This window comes from Dermochelys coriacea, chromosome 21 (genome assembly GCF_009764565.3).
Source record: "Dermochelys coriacea isolate rDerCor1 chromosome 21, rDerCor1.pri.v4, whole genome shotgun sequence".
NCBI classification, from domain to species: Eukaryota; Metazoa; Chordata; order Testudines; family Dermochelyidae; genus Dermochelys; species Dermochelys coriacea.
In genome coordinates this window covers 6,440,159-6,461,135 of record NC_050088.1, presented here as the reverse complement: position 1 = coordinate 6,461,135, position 20,977 = coordinate 6,440,159, and the positions used below count along the sequence as shown (strand labels likewise).

General features: G+C 49.2%; 1 protein-coding gene across 5 annotated transcripts in view; it reads right to left on the bottom strand.

Moving 5' to 3' along the window:
* SLC45A3 (solute carrier family 45 member 3) overlaps positions 1-20,977 on the bottom strand; it is a 56,932-nt gene that overhangs the window by 8,149 nt on the left and 27,806 nt on the right. For 2 of the 5 annotated variants that reach the window (XM_043500679.1, XM_038379700.2), the window contains exons 2-4: positions 5,073-5,492; positions 3,597-4,424; positions 1,188-1,453 (exon numbers count right to left, since the gene is read on the bottom strand). In XM_043500679.1, the coding sequence (XP_043356614.1) occupies positions 1,188-1,453; positions 3,597-4,424; positions 5,073-5,244 (1,266 nt within the window). In that variant the 5' untranslated portion in view covers positions 5,245-5,492. Of the gene's footprint in view, positions 1-1,187; positions 1,454-3,596; positions 4,425-5,072; positions 5,493-10,371; positions 10,535-20,977 lie in introns of all 5 variants that reach the window. The other 3 variants (XM_043500677.1, XM_043500678.1, XM_043500680.1) reach the window with 3 other exon arrangements.

Below are 20,977 nucleotides of genomic sequence, written 5' to 3'. Positions count from 1 at the left end.
ATTTCTGCAGAAGGGTTTTTAGGAACTTATCTTTTTTGGGGTTCCATTGTAACCTGTTAGGAAGACAACAGAAGCAGGAAGGCGAGACCTCACAGCTAGTCACAGAGGTGGCTTTGTGAAGGTTAGCGGCCATCTCTTGGTCATGGATGGTATTTCCCCATCAGCCCTTTGAGGAAACAGTTGGACCCCTCCCTTCACTAATCCCTGCTTGACAGGAAAATGCCTTGGTGGATTTAATTTTTTGCTGGCTGGAGTAGATCCCAAGGCCAGGACTTTGGAAGAAACCAAAGTGGAACAGGCTCTCTAAATGCATCCCTAGTTTGACAGGCATCCTAGCGCATACTGGGATGGGCTGCCTGGAAGTGTTAGTTCTAGGCGAGCACTGGGATGCCTGCAGTAAAAGCTCCTAGTTCTTTAACAGCACAGCAAGACGCCTGCAATGGGGCCGAAAGATGCTGTCATGCCACAAGTCACTGGAGCATTTACAGTGAGAGAGGCTCCCAGCACTGCGGAACAACAGCTGCATGGCCAACTATTGTGATTTTATCATGTCTCAACATTGGATGTTTTTCTTCAAGCCCCAGCTCTCAGTTTTCATTTCAGACGCCCTGGTGGTTACGGACAAAAGCTTGAAAGCGTGAACCTTAAAGGCTCAACAACCAGAATGCAAATAGAGAACCCACCATTTGTAATTTCTTACTTACTATCTCATGGGGGTTTTGGGGACCTGACTTGGATTTTTGAGTTGGGGTTGGTGATGCTGCAAAGGTGATTGGGTGCAAGAAGCACCAGAGCTTCTTGGGACCCTGGACTGATTTCCAGCCAAGCATTCAGAATGCGGAGGAGATGAGGCGCTGCCTTTAGAAATACGCACTCCTCATTCAAAGCAATATGCACATCCATGTGCTGGTTGTGGCAAGTAGGGAGGGGCTAGGGAATTGGATCCCCCCCTCCCCGCCCAAAACCAGCACTTGGTTAGAGCCAGATTGTGTTTTTATTCAGATTCCCAAGATCAAGAGGGTTCAGGTGAGAGACCCCATTTGTGTTGTGAGGCACATGTGACATCCTGTGTGTGCGTGCGTGTGTGTTTCCTTTCCAGCCACAGGGCCAAGCTGAGCTGCACCCCCATGTTGGGATCACCACCACGTTGTGTGTCATCTCCCTTTTCCCCCAGAAGTGGCCCCCACCTGCTTGTCATGGTGGTACAGCGATGCCAGGGTGTACGGCAGGATCTGGAGCGCAGAGAAGGTGAAGCCCGTCAGGGCAGCCGAGACAGTAACCACGAGGATGCTCTGGGAGAAGCACATGACGAAGGGAACCAGGGGGAAGAATGCCACGCTGGCCAGGTAGACCGCCCTGGTCCCGAACTGCTTCACCAGCCGGTCCATGATTGTCGAGAAGCAGATGGAGATGACGCATTGGAGAAAAAGGCCCAAGCTGCCCATGCGGACGCCTGAAAACAACAGACACACTGGTGGGGAAGAGGAGGTGGGCAGGCTACCCCTGCTCTGCTTTCCGAAAGCCAAGCCACTATGGGGACTCTGTAGGATCCAAGCAGGGTCCTTCTACACTACTCCATAGAGCTCAGCACATTTCAACACAAGCTCTGGAGACTAGAGGCCCATCCTTGCTCAGAGCACAGGTACAGGATGGGCAGCAACCATGCGAGATTCCCCACCCTGCCAGTCTCCATAGTCCATTCACTCCTTTGATTCTCTGCTGAGATTACGCACCAAGAACCCCCCAGATAGTGCTGGTGAGAACACCACCCACATGTAGGGGAAGAACTGAGGGGCACATTTGCAGAGGCACACAGAGCGGTTGGGCAGCTGTGCCTTAGAAAGTCACTCCCCCACCTTCTCCTGACTTTCTCCCCAGAATCCATCTCTTGCCTGCTTGCTAACCAGGAAGTGCTATCCGACACCAAATCAGCAACAAAACAAAAAGGGAACAAAGAATGGTTTTAAGCTGGTGAGAAACTCTAGAGTTTGGCATAGAGTGAGATATCCACAAGCTGCTCTGAAGCATCAGGCAGCCATCCTGCCCTTCCCCTTTGGAGAGGCAAGTCGGACTATAGGTAATTAGACCATTAACTCTTTGGGGCAGGGACTGTCGTCAACAGGATGTTTGTACAGTGCCTAGCACAATGGCCCTGACCTGGTGGAAGCCTCTGGGGCTACCATAGCAGAACTGTTAAAACAACAATTAAGCTGATTCTTGAGCTAACAGAGACATTAATATAAATGATTACAGCCTAACAAAGGAGGAAATGTACAAGGCAGCAATAAGGAAATTTAGAGGCCAAGGTACATAACTGATGCATGCAGGACAAAGAGGACGATGGCCTATGTGCTTAGATCTGAGAGGACCAGAAAACGAGAGGCTGTGAAGCTGAGCCAGAGGGCTCCAGGGCTTCCAGAGAACATGCACATGAAGAGAACCCAGGAAGACAGCAGTGTCGGAATGAGCGAGTCAGCCAGGAGACAGGGGTCTGAACATCATTATTGCAGCTTGGCTCATCTCACCGCTACTTAACTCTCCCAGGGCTTTGCACCACCAATCTCTAAGTGATTTACAAGAGGTGGGCAGGCATCATGAGCTCCATTGTATAGATGGGGGGAAACTGAGGCACAGACTGGTGAGGTGACTTATCTGAGGTGACAGTGGATCAGTGGTAAAGCCGCAAACTGCCAGTTGAGCGTGCTAGCTGCTGGACTACAGTATCTCTTAAGAATTCAGGCACCAGACCTGCGGCTCCACTGAATCAGGCTCTAGTCCCATATTTTATGTTTCAGAGGAAGAGGAAAGTCACCCCGTAATGTAGCCAAGCAACTGTGTAATGTTGTCTGACGAGTGGGAGGGAGAGAATTTCTTCCTGTCCCTCCACCCCCCCCCCCCAAGATGATCAGCTTACATCCCTTGGATCATGCGATTTTATGTCAAGGAAACTAATTCAGTTCTTCACACTGTTGCCAGGTGCTGGACACTGGTAAAAACTAGGGGTGGGTTTGGGGTTTGCAACACCATGCAGAGAGAAGTTGACTTTTGGTTCTGCTTATCACCTACCCATGCCTCAGTTTTCCCCATCTGTAAAATGGAGAAGAGTTCCATTTACCCACCTGTCAGATTTTGGGATGAAATACCAACAATAATCATTAAAAGCCTGGTAGGTTCAGACAAGCGGTTCTGGTCCTGGCAGATTCTCACCCCAGCCTATGCAGTAAAGTCACATGTAGCCGAAGCAGAGCACCAAGTGCTGGCAGACAGATATAAGTTCACCTACCTCCCTGCCCACATCTCAGCTAGAGAGGATCCCAATTCAGACAGGTTTATATTGCAACTGGGGGAGTGCCTCCCAGCCTAGCTAGACAGATTTATGTTGGCAGAACTCGCGCTAGTGTGCTAAAAATAGCTGTGTGGATGTTGTGGAACCAGCAGAAGCTCGGGATACGCACCTGAGCTCAGACCCAGGGGCAGGGAGAGCTGAACCCTAAAGGTAGAGCCCATCTTTGATCCCACCTCAGCGTTTCTACTCCCTTGCGTATGGAAGCAAATTCTGCCTCTGCAGCCTCGAAGGCACTTGGCTCATTCATTACCTTCATCATAGTGACGTCTGGCTTCTGTTCCTGGTTCGGCCCTGGGAACGCCCTGGTACAGTCCTTCGCCAACAAAGTCCGTGTAGAACAGCATGAAAGTCATGAGGGCCATCCAGCTGCACAGCTCGGCCACGAAGAGCCGCCGGATCGCCTTGGGGATGTGGCAGCAGAGACCACGCAGCCGTGGGACCAATGCGCAGAGGTCCCTCAGGGCCTGGACCACATGCCTGGCTCGCAAGAGGCTTTTGGAAACCTGGCAAGAGCAGCAGCTGGGGGACAAGGGCTTGGGGGAAGAGTCCTTCAGTGCAGGGCCTGCCAGAGCATCCACCTGCCCCACTGCTTCCTCTGTCACAAAGAGGGTGGCCAGGACGCAGCCCAGGAAGATGATGGTGAGGAGGCTGAAGAGACACTTCTCCTGCCCCCCCAGGTAAGGGGCCAGGAAGCTACTAGCCCAGTCCATGGCCGGAAGCAGATAGCCGATGCAGCCACCCAGGCTGATCATGAAGGCGTATGTGGAGAAAGCCTGCCGGCAGTTGTCAGGCTCCTGGAAGAGGTCCGAGAGCAAGGCCTCTAGAGGAGTGAAGCAGACCTGGCCGCAGAAGTCCAGCAAGCCAATGCCGAAGATGAGGAAGGCAATCTCCAGGGGGTGGGCATTGAGGGCGAAGAAGCCCGCCAGGCGACCGGCGTGGGGGATGATGAAGAGGCTCAGCAGAACTCCAAGGCACAAGGCCCAGATGAAGGGCCGCCGGCGGCCATAGCTGCTGCGCCAGTGGTCGCTGGCGGAGCCAATCAGTGGTACAAAGACAAGGCCCAGGACAGGCCCGATTCCTGGAATGGAGACAGAGATGTGGCTTTAAGGGCAGCGTCCTAGTGCTGCAGGCGATCCCTGTGCCCAGCAATAAGAGCTAGGGCCAAGGCTTTCACAAGCAACTAGTGATTGCGGGTGCCCAGCTGAGATACCTTAAGGGGGCCTGTCTGTCAAAGTGCTGAGCACCCGCCCTCTGACAATCTGGGCCCTTTAAGCGGTCTCAAGTGGGACTTCCATAGTCACTTGTGAAAACCTTGGCCTTAGCTCAGCCCAAGAAACCAGACCCCACTATCACCTGCCCCTCGCCACTTTGAACTTTAAGGCTTCTAGGCAACTTGGTAAGCGCACACTAGAACAGCCCTCCACCATGCGTGTCAGAGCACTTGATCAACACAACCTCAGCCCCTCAGGGAGAATCCCTATCTTAGAGAAGGGGAAATTGAGGCAAAGACATACCAAAGCCACACAGGCAATTCAGTGGCAGAAGCCAGGAAAAGAACCCAGGAGCTCTGGCTCTAAGCCAATAGGCTGCACATTCTCCCTGGAACAGAGTTGTCTCAGCTGATCAGAGCGTGGGGATACAAATCTTCATGCCCTGATCTCCCACTGCCCTCTGAACCCACAGACAGGTTGAGCATCTCAGTCAAAGAAAGAAAGAAGCCACCTACCCAGAACCATGGTCATGAACTTCTCCTCCACACCCACTTCCAGCAAGAGCGGTGGCACGTAGGTGATCCCAGCAGCCAGGCAGACCTCCAGGCCGAAGGTCAGGGAGTTGACCAGCAGGAGCTGGGTTTTGCGGTTGTGGAAGAGCGTGCTGACCCACGCTTTCTGAGCCATGCTGCCCTCGCTCCACTTAATATTAGAGGGCTGTGTCAACCAGACAGCAGCCTTCCTGGAGCTCCCAGACAGACACACACCAAGGTCCGAAGTCTCCTTTCACAGTCCAATGGAGAGACACTGGCTGCCATTTTTATCAGCCGTGAACAGCTTGTCCCTTCTTCCTCCTTAGGTTGCAAGATGCAGAGTCCAGGCACTGGTAGACAGGCTTCATATTCCAGGTCTCTCCCCCAGCTTCACATTCTCTACTATGAAGAAAAGAAGAGAGCGCATTAGAAATCAGAGATCCACACCAGAGTGGATGCCTTCTTTACGGGATCAAAGCAAGAAACAGTTCTCCATTCCATTGAAGTCAACAGCACCACCCGTCTGGAATGGGACACAAAGCTACAGTCACAAGGAGGGCACTGGACAGCGTTCCCCAACACAAAATCACTCCCACTAGCCTTTGCAAATAGCATCAATATCGGCAATACCACAGGACCATGGTTCACAGAGAGGCCAAGCCTTGGAAGGCTCAGCTCCTTCACTGTCACTTACCCCAGACTCTTTTCCATTTCTTATTGGCATCCCAGTAAGTGCTTAGAGGCCCTCACAGAGATCAAGGCCCTGTTGTGCAAGGTGCTGTACAAACACAACGTAAGAGATGAACCCTATCCCAGAGAACTCACAAGCTAACAAGACAAGACAGGCAAAAGGCAGAATTATCTTCATTTTACAGATGGGCAACTGAGGCAGATGGAAATGAAGTGACTTGTCCAAGTCACATAAGGAGTTTGGGGCAGAACCAGGAGTTGATCCCAGATCTCAAGGGCTAGGCTAGTGCCTTGATCAAGAGGCCAGCTGTCACACACTGCTCCTTCCCACAGCCTAGATGCACAAAGCTCTCAGGTCAATATTTTTATCTGAACTATGTACCTATCATCTTGGCAGGGGCATGGTATTCAGCAGCACAGATGGTGCCTCATTGAGTTTCACAAATAAATATGACCCAGTTCAGCCTCCTCAGCCAGTAAATGGCAATTATCGTGAGCATTAGTTTGTCATCTGAGCTAATATTGCCAGCTGAGTCATCTGTTTTCCCTTTAACATGTTCCATGTCTCCTGCCTTGCTCATGCAGCTTCTCACAGGGACTATGTGAGGATGGTTTCAAAGCAAGGGGAGGGGCATTATTAGAAAGAGTCGTCTGCCGTGAGCCTGTAGATAGATATACCAGGGTGCTGTTCCACCTCAGACTCTGATTGCGTTAGATCCTGTAAACTCAGCAGGAGCTGGCCTGGTCAGTCATAGGATGGGAGTATGAACAGCAGCTCTAGGCAGCTGTGCTTCAGGAGATGGAATTGCTGACTGGGGCAATACTGAATCAGCGCCCTTCAACGAGGGAACAGCCATTCATGTGCCTTAAAGCTGGAGACCAGGCCACTTCTGCTTTTTGACGTCCCTGGGGCATGTTTTCTATCTTGGTTCTTTGTGACCCATATCCCACAGCAGCAGAGTGTCTGCCCAAGTATTTATGGGGTCATCACAACACCCTGGGGGAGTAAATCTCATAGCTCCCCAGTTCATATATGGGGAGCTGCGGGCTTGTCTACACCAGGAAATAAATTTGGATTAAGGCAGGGTGTGAAATTTAAGTGGAATTCCCAAATAACTCCATGTGTGGATGCTCTTTTTCCAGAATAAGACTCCCTTATTCAGAATTACCTTAATCCAGATTGGAAGTAGATTAAAATAATTCCGAATAAGGACATCCACACATGTAGTTATTCAGGGATAGGTAATCAGGAATAGTTATAATGAAAAAAACTCCCCATGTGTACAAGCCGTGAAATCCAGAGAGATTAAGGGTTTGTCTATACAGCCCCACAGTTCAGATTATGGAGGAGTGAACTACAGTAACTCCCCTGTGTGGACACTGTGGGAGTGAACTATATATAGGATACCTTAGTTTGCGTTAACACTGTCCTCTTTAAACAGGACTAATGTTCACACCCCCATAGTCTGAACTGTGGGGCCATGCAGACATAGCCTAAATGACCTGTCCAGTGTCACACAGATCTCCCCAGTCAATTGTTTTGCTAAAAGAATGCCGGAGGAATGGCATGAGGGTTGGCTACATAGGGACACTCAGGCAAGTTAGGACAAAATTTACTTAAAGTGGGAAGTTAAAGCACATTAACATCCCTCCCCCCTCCTGGACATTCGCACTCAGAAGTAAAGTGGCCTTAGGTCTTGTCTACATGAACAATTAGTCTGCAGCAAGCTGGGGTGTGAATCTACCCTGTGCTAGCCTGCCCAGGACTGTTATATACGCCTTGCTGACATGCACATTAACAGTTTGTTAGAGCGCTTTGAGCAGTATGAGGACAAGATCAAAGTGTTCTAACTTAATGCACACCGAGAGGTTCCCATGAACAATTAACCTGTGGCAGGCTTTCCTGTGGGGTAGATTCACACCCGATTGCTCCGAACTATGTAGATAAACACTTAGTTTGTTGTAGCATAATCCTCACTAAAACAAAGGAAGGGCCCTTTACTTTAGAATGCACTTTACCTCAGTGGCCTGGGGAGATTTGTTAACATCACAGAGCGAGGCACTGGATTAAGTTTAGCCAGGTTTGGATTCCTGCTGCAGCCTTGGACGAGACAGAACTGTGCTTTTTATCCCCGTGACTGAACCACCACAAGAATGTGGGTTTTTTAACTCCCTAGGGCAAACGTATATGATCCATCTACCCTGGGTCCCCTTCATTGCTGCAGTAACTGAGCAAGTCTTACAGAGTAGAAAGGGAAGGGTTGGGGAGAGTTTGGGATTTCTCCAGCAGCCAATAGCTCAACCCAGACTTGGAACAATCAATTCTTGGAGCATGTTGATGAGGATTCACGGAGCATCATTCCCAATTTTTCCCTGCTGTTGCAATTATGATCATTGAAAGAGGAGCCTCTTTCCTCCACAGATTTGAGAAGTTTATGGGCAGTCATTAACTCATTACATATAACGAACGCCCCTGGATTCAAACCTAATGTCTCTCCCCTCCCACTCAATTCTTTGTGACTTATTTGCTTGACCCTAGCTTCCCAAGGGTTAATGACTTCAGGGTGCCACTTATTGTGTTTTATCGTCTTTCGATGATTATGTGGGAGAGACAGACAGACAGCCCAGCCGCTAGGTGGCATGAAGAATAGATAGAAAGATCCATTCCAGGAGCTGCAAGCAAGATCAATTGTTGATTCATGCACCCACCTCTAGGGTGGAGTGCAAAGCATCAATTTTACAAGCTGAGCCCCATAGGTGGACCCCTATGGCCACAGTGACTAAATGGGGCTCCCAAACATTTGTAAGGGTGCAACCGCATGGGGCCAACTGCAGCAACTGTAAATTGCTTTGGGAGTCTTCAGAATGCAAGGTGCTACATAAATAAGATCAAACCTCATCCAAGTGGGTAATTACTGCTCTGTCAGAGTGCCTAACACAAGTACTTTGCACCTCCAAAACAACTGGGTTTTACGAACTATTAAAATGAAAAGGAGTACTTGTGGCACCTTAGAGACTAACAAATTTATTTGAGCATAAGCTTTCGTGAGCTACTTTTCTTTTTGCGAATACAGACTAACACGGCTGCTACTCTGAAATGAACCATTAAGACTCTCAACCCCGAGCGGGGGTGGGGGGGCAGTATCCTCCTTTCACAGCCGGAGAAACAGAGGCATCCAAAGAGGTTTTAAACAACTAGCCCACGGTCAAATAGCAAGTTAGTGGCAGAGGTGGGAACAGAACCCAGGAGTCCTGTCCCCTAAACTAATATGGGAAATTTGAAGGCCCATTTGGGATTGGCCCGGATATTCTGAATCCATGAGATACATTAACATCTATTGGGAAAGGACTGGAGGGGCAGAAATACACCCTTCTTAGATGTAGACTAGACCCAGGACATCTCAACAGGGCCAAGCATCATGCATGAGACAGCCACCATCCTGAGCAGCAAACTGGAGACTGAAGCAGTGACATACCTGACAATTTTCAGAGTAGCAGCCGTGTTAGTCTGTATTCGCAAAAAGAAAAGGCACCTTAGAGACTAACAAATTTATTAGAGCATAAGCTTTCGTGAGCTACAGCTCACTTCATCGGATGCATTACCTGACAATATGAGCCTTGATACTCTGAGCCAGACAGCCACACTGAGAGCTATAAACACACCCTTATCCTCTGTGGATAAGGCACAGAGCTGAAGACATAATGTACACTGACCAGTGGGTTACATGGGCTGCAGTCCCAGATGCCTGGATGGTTTACGGACTGAGGTTTAAAAATACTAAGACCTCAGATGCACAACCCCCCTTCCCACTTCGTACTGTAGTGGAATTTCTAGCATTAATTAAGAGTAGCCGGAATGGAGGGAGCAGGAGGTAGGATCTCAGTCTGCCCTAGAATTTCAGACCAAGGCAGAAGGGCTCAGCCTCTCTGGTATCAGGACAGGTGTCTCTCTCCCACACATCCAGCCCCCACTAAACTTAATAAGAAGATGAATCCCAATGTACACAGCAGCAATGCCAGGTGTAAAGCACGGATTGGGAGCTACCAACTGTGACCCAATTACAGGTGACGCTGCTGCTGCCCGGAGCCCTTGTGGTATAAATTGCACCTTGCTCAAACATCCCTTTTCTTCCTCTCTCAGAATGAGTGTTTACCAGTCTGAAGTTAAATGCCAACTTGGTTTTGGATAGACAAGGTGTGGGGTGGTAATTGCTTTTATTGGACCAACTTCTGTTGGGGAGAGAGACAAGCTTTCTAGCTTACACAGAGCTTGTCTTTCTCACCAAGTAGGTCCAATAAAAGATATTATCTCACCCACTTTATCTCTAATATCCTGAGACCGACATGGCTACAACAACACTGCGTACAACTTGGGTTTGGCCACACAAGTGGAGCTGGGTGAGTGAACCACAAGAGAAAGACTCACTTAACTGGAAAGGATTTTCCATTACGACTGGTAAAGGCACAGAGTTAAAAAGCATTATGATAGGATCAAACCACTGATTTGGCCAAACATAATCAAAAAGCTTAGTCTTGGGATGTCTCAAAGAACCAGTGTCTCTTGAAACGAAGCCCGTAACACCAGACTCACCTCCCTCCCTGCAGAGGAGCCAACAGATGATCCAGGTAAATTCCCATCTTTACCCTGCAGGAACTTCATTTAATAAAGCCAGCCTGGCCCAGATGCAGAGAGCTCAGCACGCCTTGGAAAAGTAGTTAAGTAGAGTTTGCAGGAAGGGGGAGGGGGAGCCAACCTGTGGCACACAGCACACCTATGGGGTTTGGTTGCAGAGCCCTCCCTGCCTCTGATCTTTTTAAACACAGAACCACAGTATATTATAGTATTACCGCAGCACCTAGGGACCTCACCCTGTTGTGCCAGGTGCTGTAGAAAGACAGTCCCTTCCCCAAAGAGCTTACATTCTTCATGTTACAAAGGATACTGTTCTGCTTGAAATTCTACAGAGATGGATTTGAAAGCAAACTCCACCTCACTTCAGATGGGAGCCCCCCGGTTCAGGTCCATATCCAAACCTTGCTACTCAAAGCCAGGTCCAATACAATAATAATACTGCTTAGCACCATCCATCTCCAAGCATGCTAAGAAGGTGAGGGCGTACGGTCGTTATTCCTGTTACAGCCTGAGGAAGCGATACTGGTCGCGAAGGGAACTCAGCACATCGGAGGATTGGGCCCAGGGCTATGCACAGCTCTGCTTTCAATCGTGCACATGCCTGATGGTGGACTACATGACTGGCTCCAATCCTGCAAGCTTTTCTATGCCAGTGGACCCCTGAATCTCCATGGAGCACCACAGGGCTCTGCCCTTAAGGAAGAGCTTGCAGGACTGGGGCTATGCTTAAGGTGACCATACATCCCGTTTTGACTGGGACAGTCCCTTTTTTAAGCCCTGTCCTGCCATCCTGACTTTTTTTTTTTCTTTCAAAAAGAGGCATTTGTCCCATTTGCTCTTGCCGATTTGATCAGTTGGCAAGAGCAAACAGGACAAATGCAAAAGTGGGGTGTGGTGCAGAGGAACATGTGGGTGGAGGGGGGGAAAGGCCAGCGCCCTGCAGAGGGGGAGGCAGGGTTGAAGGGTGGGGGCAGCGTTCCAGAATGGGAGGACGGGGCAGGCAGGGTTCCAGCAATGGGCAGCAGCCTCCCGAGGGGGAAGCCTCAGGCGAGCAGCTGGGGTGTCCCATTTTCTCTTTGTGAAATATGGTCACCCTAGCTATACTTCTTCCCTAGGGTAAACTCAACATTTTCCATTCACAGGGGATTCAGGGCTCACTGTTAGCCACACTCACATGCACTCCATCCCCATGAGTTTCAGGTTCAACGGAGACCTCCAAAACTCAAAGCAGAACTCCCTCTCATGACCGAGTTCCTCACACGGACTCACATGGAACGCCTTCCTTACAGAAGGTGGGGCTTCCGTCTGAAACTTAGCTCAGATTTGCAAACCTGGTCCACCAGTGGGCTTTTAGTGGAGCTGGGGAGCATGGGATGTCATCTGCATTGATTATTATGGATCTGCGCCTTCCTGCCCTCCGTGCCCTGCCCCCAACCACAGGTTTAATCCAAGCTTTTGGTTTAATTATTTTTACACCCTACTGACTGAACCAGCAATAGCTTTTCACTCAGAGAAACAACAGATCAGCTTGTAAAGACTTCCTCACCTGGTAACCAGGTAAGTGGGTGGGACTTGAAGAGATTTGAAGGGAGCAAGCCAGAAGAAAAGGAGCTCCCTGGCTAGACAAAGGGAAATTAAGCTCTCAGTGGACAGGGGATCCATTTCAACAACAAAAAAAGGTGAACCCTGGATGTTTGACATTCTTGCTGTTCCAGCTTCTCCAATAAAGCGGGAGAGGAGAGACTTTAAGTGTTCAGAGACTGAAGGATTGACTGGCTGCAGCTAAATATAAGTGACCTGAAAAGATTGGCCATTTATTATTCAAGCAGCCAGAGGAGGTGGGATAAATCCAAAAAAGATAACTGCCTGGGGGACACAATCCCCTGAAGCTAACTCATTTTAGCTAGCAGCCCTGTGGCTTCTTTAGATTCTTGCAATTCCCTCGTTAATGTCCTCTCCTTATTCAAAGGTTGCAAAGCAGATTTCAATGGGTTACTAATTATTTATTTTGTGGGAGCACTTAGGAACCCTGGCTGTGAACCAGAACAGAAAGGAGATCCCTGCCCCAAAGAGCTCACACTTGAAATAGAAAGACCAGAGGTGGAACAGACAGATGGGAACACAACGGAACAATACCGAGTTTAAAGCTGAGGAAAGGAACTAGTACGACAGCCTTGAAAGCTAGAGTAGACGGGGTGACTCATGGTAGCTGGTAGAGGTGACCCCTACACACCCCCGTTGCCAGCTAACATGTGAAAAGACAATTTGCCCTGGCTACACTAAGGTTTTAAAGTTTTTTAGCTAACAGGCTTTAAGCAACACCTTTTGGTTCAGCCTCCCCACAGACACTGGGAAATGGCCTATACACAACGTGCTCTCAGATACACCAAACTAGCTGAAGAAAGGACTCTCTTTTTACTCTGATCTCTTCAAAGCCATGGAGTTGCAAGTAATAACAACATTGCCCAGACAGAGGGAAGATTATTTTTAACTCGGTGTCCTTTCAATATCTGTGTCGATCTATGATCAGCTGGCTGAGAAAGTTCCATGGGATGAATTCTCACTGTGGATAATTTTCTTAGGAAAAAAAAAAAAATCACAATTTCTGGGTTTTTTTAAAAAAGTTAAGTAGTTTGAGTGAGATTCCCCAACTAGCAAATCAATAATCTGCAGACTGAATTGCAAGGTCAGCTAGCATTTTCTCCATCAAGAAACCGGATGTCCTTACAGGAATGAGTCGCTGACAGAGACAGCAGGTTGTCTGCCCTTGATGTTCTTGGCCTCAGTCTGTCACTTCTCTACCTCTCTCCTGGTTACAATACACATTCCCCTTGGACCCAGGGCCTGATTCTCCAGTGCTCTGCATCTCCTCCAGTGCCACAGGGTCAAAGACATTCCCAAATCAAAATGGCAGCCATTCAGGTCTGTCCAGCCTTTCACCCACTTGGCACTAGGTATCACTGACTGTACCAACTGCAGGGCAACAGAGAATCAGGCCCAGTGATCTCTGTGAACCACCAAGGGTTGGTATGAACTGCTAAGCATCATCTTAAATGCAGATGAAGTGGAGGGGAAAAGAGAGTAACAAGACAGTTCCCGAAGACTCGTTGCCACATGCAAAGTCTCTCTTAAGCAGTTTTACTGTCCAAACTTAAGGTCCTCAGCTCAGCTTTTATATCTCAGGCTTTTGCTGCCTCCCCTCTCACCCCCAAGGATCCTGGCAGTCCTCTGGGCTCCTTATTCCCAGGGGGAGCAGGCAGTGAGAGCCCCATATCCAGCTAGGCCTGACACACCCAGGCTTTCCCTCACCAGCTCTCTGTCTTTTCAAGCTCTGGTGCCCCCTTTTAAAGCTCAGTTGGGATCGGTTGACCAGTCACAAACACACTGGCCCTGCTCTCTTCCAGGGCCAGTGTCACCCTGTGATGGGGCATTACTCAGATTTTGTAATGAATAGTGTCTTGGTATTTCGCATTTGTACAGCCCCATTTATCAGGTCTCAAAGCACATTACAGAATAGGTCAGTGGGGTCCCCCATTTTACTGAGAGGGCAACTGAGGCACCGAATTTCAAAGACTTGCTTAAGGTCCTGCAGTGAGTGGAGCTGTAAGTACATCTCCAGCCTTGACTCCCCAGGGCGGGGGGGGGGGGGTGACACTGAGTGTCGTGATGTCTAACTTTTAGGCACCTAGAAGAAAAATCACAGGAACAACACTGCAATCCACAAAGCCTGAGCTGGCTGTCTAGGCTCTCCTTCTGATGGATGGGGGAGAGAGGACAGGAGCCTTAGACGGTGATCCATAAAGCCAGCATGTGGGAGACCCTGACCGGAGGCCGGGGGTGTCCTAAGCCTTGCCCCCCTCACAGAGATAGGCACCTACGTCAGGACTGCAGGGAACTCTGCTATTGAGCCACAAACTCGGGGAAGACGGGCATTCAGCTGGCTAAGTGCAAACATGCAGGGTCAGGAGGAAGACAGCTGGGGGCAAAGCTCTCCTTTCTAGTTGTTAGTGTAGTGGACAGGATACTCAGCCAGGATGTCAGAGACCAGCCCTCATTCCAGTCCCCCTCTTCCCTGAGGGGGAGAAGGGGTTTGAACACGGAGCAGCTGTAGCATAACACTTCAGCCAGCATCATCCTGCCTGCCCCTTTGCCTTCCCACCACCCAGAAGGTTTGATGCAGAAAGTCCTTCCAAGCAAAGGGCAGAGAAAGGGGTGTGGTAAGTGTGTTGCTACCAATGGGGTTTCCATTTACAACCACACTGTTACATTTCTAACCTTTAAGGGACATTGTTAGGATGATTATTAATTCCCCTCTCGCTGGACACCCTCTGGAATCAAGGATGTGTGGGCGAAAGAGTGCACGAGGGTTTAAGGAAGGGCCGCTCAGACTGTGCCAGATCCCTTTACAGCGATCAGAGTCTATTCACTGCAGCTGACTGTGAAAGACCCCGTGGAGAATAGCTCTGGCAGGCTTGTGCGGAATGAAATGGAAAACTCACCTGACCTTCTCTGACTCCCCCCCACAATCTCCTTGACCCCTCTCAAAGCGGGGGAAGAGGGAGTGACCACTGAAGAGGGGATGTGGAGAAGTGTAATTTATTGAGTCTCTCTGAATTCACACTACGTTTGCTTTGAGCCCAGGACTCCATTATCTCAGCCTCACTGGGTTCAGTCAATACTTTAGGGAAAGAGAGGAAACCAAATGCTGGAAATCCCTTCCCTTCGGTACCAAACGTGGGAGGTCCAGGCATGCTACAAGATCCTAAATCCACCTGCAATTTCATTGCTTTCCCTAGTTCTTCAGAGAGCAGGGTGTGGCACAAAGACTGCAGTGTAGAATTTGGGCACCATGTTTGGTGCTGCAGGTTGGGAAGACTCTTGCACTTTGATTTGCAGGGAAATGTTAGACCATCAGGAGGACATTGAGAGTAGTCAATAAAAAGGCCTTGGCTTTCTAGTGCCATGACAATAGTCTCTTCCTTATCAATCCATCCGCCATTATTATTTGTCTTGCCATAATGCCTAGAAGCCTCAACGTGTATCAGGGCCCTAATGCTTACCCCAAAGAGTTTTCACTTTGAACAGACGAGACAGAGGAAGGATTGTCCACAATTGGGGAATAGAAGCCAAAAGAGAGAGGAAGGATCTGACTTTCAACTGCTCAGCATCCACAATTAATGGTAGATTTTCAAGAGAGCTCAGCACCTAATATGCACCCATTGTGCAGAGCTCTTTTGATAACCTGGAGTAGGCCCTTTCATAGCAAACCACAGTTATGGAAGTGAACAATGTTGTATTCGGCTGCTGCCCAATGTCTGTTCAAAACTATGGTGACAGAGTCCATTCTCTTGCCAAGTCCCCTCACACAGCAGGTACTGGCTGATCCATGACTGGAATGGAATGGCTCAGCAGGCAAGGCTGATGAATGAAGCTGCTGTCAGCCATACCCTTGGTCAGCTGGGCAGGCCACTTTGCCTGGATGGAGTTGTTTAAGATGCAAGCTCTGGCCATCTCATGCAAGATTGTGGGCCTGGTTCTGCTCTCAGTGTTCCGGTGTGGATTCAGATGGATTCCCCTGACATCAGTATACGAGCACCATGTAAGAGCAGACACAGGCCCCTGGCCAGACAACACCAGGAGAAGTTTGCTGAGGGGATTGAAAAGCTAAATTGGGATGGTTGGTGAAAGTTGCTAGCTTGTTAGGGAACAAGTCAAGGAAGGAGGCTGAGATCTATTGGTCCTGGAAGGAACTCAGGAATCCAGAAAAAGCCAAAAAATGCAGAGGAGGGGCAGAAAAATCAGGAGTTCTGAACTTATTCCAGACACCAGAGTGTGTTTCATTCCGGTGCCGTTTGTGTATTGAATGGGTGACTCAGCTCAGTTTGTTTTATACTTCTGCCTACGTACTTTACTTCCCGTTGTCTTTGAAAAGCACGGCATAGAAACAAACAAGGCCTCAGGTAGCCCATCAGTAATTATCCCTGTTTGACCAACAGAAATGCTAAGGCGCAGCTCAGCATGGCCACTTGCCAAGGCCGCACCCTGAGTCAGCAATAGAGAGGGTGAGAGTAGTATAGAGCGTTTATGTTGGGCTTTTTATTCAGAGACCTGAGTGCTTTGGAAAGGAGGCAAGTAGAGTGGGATTTTTCAACAATTTTTTTTCTCCCCCCCACCCCCCAATCGCCTCTTCTTTCTAAGCCCCTTTTCAGTGGCAAAAAAATATGAGAAAGAAAAAAACCTACAATTGTATGTTGAAGGACTGGGGGCGGGGGGAGAAGAGAGACAAGAGGACTGAAAATATTTGGTAAAAGACTTCAGCAAGTCCGTTCTTTTCAAAACCTGTGAAACACATTTTTCCCCCTTCATCGTTTGACTAGCTCTAGAGACAAGCATCGTCATCTCCATTTCAATGGAGGGGAAAACTGAGAACAGGGAAGTGAGGTGACTTGCCCTCGGTCACCCAGCAGGTCAGTGGCAGAGTCAGGGATTACAGCAGAGAACGAGTCCCGCCAGTGCTCAGGCCACTAGGAAACACTGCCTCAGAGGTTGTGTGTGACTCAGACAGGCTACTCCTTTTATCATACTCTCCAGGCAAACCACTTTACCTTGCTAGAGAGCAGGGGGTAGAGGGGGGTAATCAGACTGTGTGATTTTACAGAACAGTCTATCACCCTGAAGAGAGAATTCACTGTTCTGAAGAAGTACTAGCTCAGGACTCTTTCCCAGCCTGGGGACGCTGAGCTGGCTAACAGCATGGTCTACGCTTAGCCTGTTATACAGAGACGAGTGTATCCCTGAGTGGATCAATCCCCCTGCCCTTCACCCCAGCGTTTCTCCCCTGCTTCATGCTTTTTGGTGGTACCATGGCAGAGATTCTGTGGGGCTCTTTCTCTGAACCCTCACCCTGCCGGAGGGTTCAGCAGCCTGCCAGGCTCCACAGACCTGTGGCCCTGCCACCCATTCCCTCTATTTGGTTGACAAAGGAGGAGCACCAGGCAGGGAGGTTCTCTCACATTGAGCTCCAGTGTCCTGCTACCCGGTCCCTCACCCTCTCCAACCCAGAGGAAAGATACTGCAGCAAAAGCAGTGGCCAGTTCAAACCTGACATGCTCCCCTGTCCCTGTTGAAACAGGAACCACATGCCTGACCAGGAGGGGAGCTCACTGACTCACCAGGGGAAGCAGAGGCCAGGGGCAGATGCTGGACACTACAGAGAGTGCATTACGCTTCCAGAGAGGGCAGGGCATCAGCAGCCCAGTGGATGCTGGGTAGGATCATTGTGGTCAGTGCTCTGCAGAGGTCAGCCCACTTCAGGTCTGTCGAGTAGCTGAGGAAGGTATCTCCTGCTTGGAAAAAGAAAAGGAGTACTTGTGGCACCTTAGAGACTAACAAATTTATTAGAGCATAAGCTTTCGTGAGCTACAGCTCACTTCATCGGATGCATTTGGTGGAAGTGAGCTGTAGCTCACGAAAGCTTATGCTCTAATAAATTTGTTAGTCTCTAAGGTGCCACAAGTACTCCTTTTCTTTTTGCGAATACAGACTAACACGGCTGCTACTCTGAAACCTGCTTGGAAGGCTCAGTTGCAGCCCACCATGGAAGGGCTTAATCGAGTGATTAAGACAAGGAATGAGGAGCCAGTGCTCCAGGCTTGTACTCCCAGGATTAGGGGGTATTGTGGTGTAGCGGTTAGTGCAGAGTGGTAGGAGCCAAGACACAGCGGGGCCTCTGACTGTGACTTGCTGGGCATTCCTGTGCAAGAGAGAAATGCCAATCCCAGCACTCTCATACATTGGGGAAGCTCAGAGCTGGACTGGAGCTTTGTAGCTCAGACCCATTTCCATCAAAAAGAAGTTCGATCCTGTGGGGGAGGGAAGACATTAATCAACTCAAAGGGCCAAATCAGCCCTAGAGCAAAGAGGGGCCAAATGCACTGACCGAGATACACCAGGGTTGAACTTGGCCATAAGAGGGATCTTAAGACAGTGTTGAGGGAACAGCAATGGGACTGCTGCACCTACAGCCTTGCAAGCCAGCCCTGAACAACTTTGCCCAGAATCAATTTCTGCTTCGTCATCTGCATCCAGCGCCTGTGGGGGTCTCAGACACAACCCATTATTCCCCAGGACAGCTGAGGCTGGCCCTAGTGCTGTTTCTTCAACACAGGAACATAAACATCACCAGACTGGATCAGACCCAAGGTCCATCTAGCCCAGGATCCTGTCTCTGACAGCGGCCAGCACCAGTTGCTTCAGAGGAAGCTGTAAGAGCCCCACCAGAAGTAGATAATCGACCTCCCACATCGGTCTCATCCCCATCTCTAATAGTTGGAGATGAGCAAAAAGAGAGGGGGAACAGGAGCTCCTGATCCACCTTCTCTATCCCAGTCACTGTTTTAGGTACTTTTATCATCACCTTCCCTGTTATTCATCTCCTTTCTAAGGTGAGCAATCCCCAGCTTTCCCACTTCTGTTCATAGGTGAGTTTTTCCAAGCCCTTGACTACTGGATCACAAATTGAATATGAGTCAAGCATGCGATGCAGTTGCTGAAAGGGTGAATATCATTCTGAGGGGTATGAACAGGAATGCTGTGTGGAAGACACGGGAGGCAACTTCCCCACTCTACTGGCCTCAGCTGGAGTACGGTGTCCAGTTCTGGGTGCCACACTTTAGGAAAGAGGTGAACAAATTGGAGAGAGTCCAGAGGACAGAAACAAAAACTGATTGAAGGTTTAGAAAATCTGCCTAGTGAGGAAAGGTTAAAAAAACTGGACAGTGTTAGTCTTGAGAAAAACAGTCTTCAATAGTTATGGGCTGTTATAAAGAGAACCAGGATCAATTATTCTCCATGTCCACTGCAGATAAAACAAGAAGCAATCGGCTTAATCTGTATCAAGAAAGAGTTAGGTTAGATATTAGGAAAAGCTTTCAAACTCTCAGGGTAGTTAAGCTGTGGGACAGATTTCCAAGGGAGGTTGTGGAATCCGCATCCCTGGAGGTTTTTAAGAACAGGTTGGACAAACACCTGTCAGGAATGGTCTAGGTTTACTTTGTTCTGCCCCAGTGCAGGGGGCAGGACTTGACCTCACGAGGTTCTTTCCAGCCCTACATTTCTATGATTCTCATCACCCTACTGGGAGCCCCCTCCAGTCCTGCAATATCTTTTTTTGAGATGGGAAGACGGGGCCGGTGATTGATGCTCAATAACTAGAGTTTCACTCCAACTCCTCTATAAGCGGGTCCCACTGCACCATGCCTGCTCAGACTTTATTTTAAGAGTTGGGCCCATGTTGTGAAGTCAGGATCCGAACACCTCCAGGAGTCAGGGAAGACTTGGTTCTGTTTTTTATTCTGGTTCGCCGACTGTGCCCATCACCATGACATCTGACCTAGTTTGCCCCTCTCTTTTCCCTCCCCTGCTCTAGTTTTTATTATTAGCAGAAGAATAAAAATGTAAATTGAATTGGAAGAGTTGGGAGAAAATAATACGCTCCAGCCAGGTTCCCTCCCCTCCTCTGTGGCGTGGTAACTGGCACAGATTATATCCGAGGAGCCCCACATGACCAGGGCCCCGTATTTATATGTCAGTGGGTAAAACACATTCTGCTGATCTGCCTTTTCTCTGCCAGAGGCTCGGGGCTTCTGCTGCGCGTCTGGTCAAGCAGACGCACAAAGGGGATTAGGCAGAGCCTCTCAGCCCCACAGCGTAATCCATCAAATTATCCCCTTGTTGGTGTTGCCGTCCTCTTTAAAAGATAAAAAAATGAAAAAGACTCTGAAGGTTTTTAAAGGGACTGAAGTTACGCTTGAGCCTGAAAGGCTCCACCCAGCTGCTCTAATCCAGCATCACAATGGTCTGGTTGTGAACTGAATGCTGGGGCGTAGGGAGTGAGGAGAAAGACACAGACACTGTGAAAAAGGACAGCGGCCTCCACAAGTGTGGAAATCCAACAGGTGGCTCAGGATCTGCCCTCCCACCCTTCCTCCCCTTTCTGTATTTAGGAACAGAAACAGCAACGCTCAAAAGGGACGAATAATAAAATAGAAAATGTGACAACCCTACACACACACACACACACACACACACACACAGAGCCCGCTCATTTGCAAAAGAAGTCTGTCTGGTTTTCTGGAAGCGATTGGGTAGGGTAGTCATGCCTCAGGCGGCTCCAGTTCAGGATCTACCTTTGCCTCTCTCAACACTAGAGCCAGGCCCACGCTGCCAAGCAGGAGGAGTTCAGAATGGGACTATCCCCCGTTCATTCACTGTGTAATAGCACATGGTCACTGTGCATTCCCGGGTGACCTCATGGGCTTTTGTAACCCAGGGCCAGATTTTCAACAACAAAAGATGCTCAGCATCCACCATGTCCCTAAATTCCCAGCTGTTGGTAGGAAGGGGTTAATTCATATGGAAAGAAATAGGTTCCCCAATACAGCCCACTCCGCCCTTCTTCCTACACGTGGGAGAGACTCTTTCAGTCCTGACATTGATACTCTTAACTAGATTCAGAGGGTGCCAGGAAAGGCAGATAGGGTTCAATTTGCCCTTTCCCAGCACC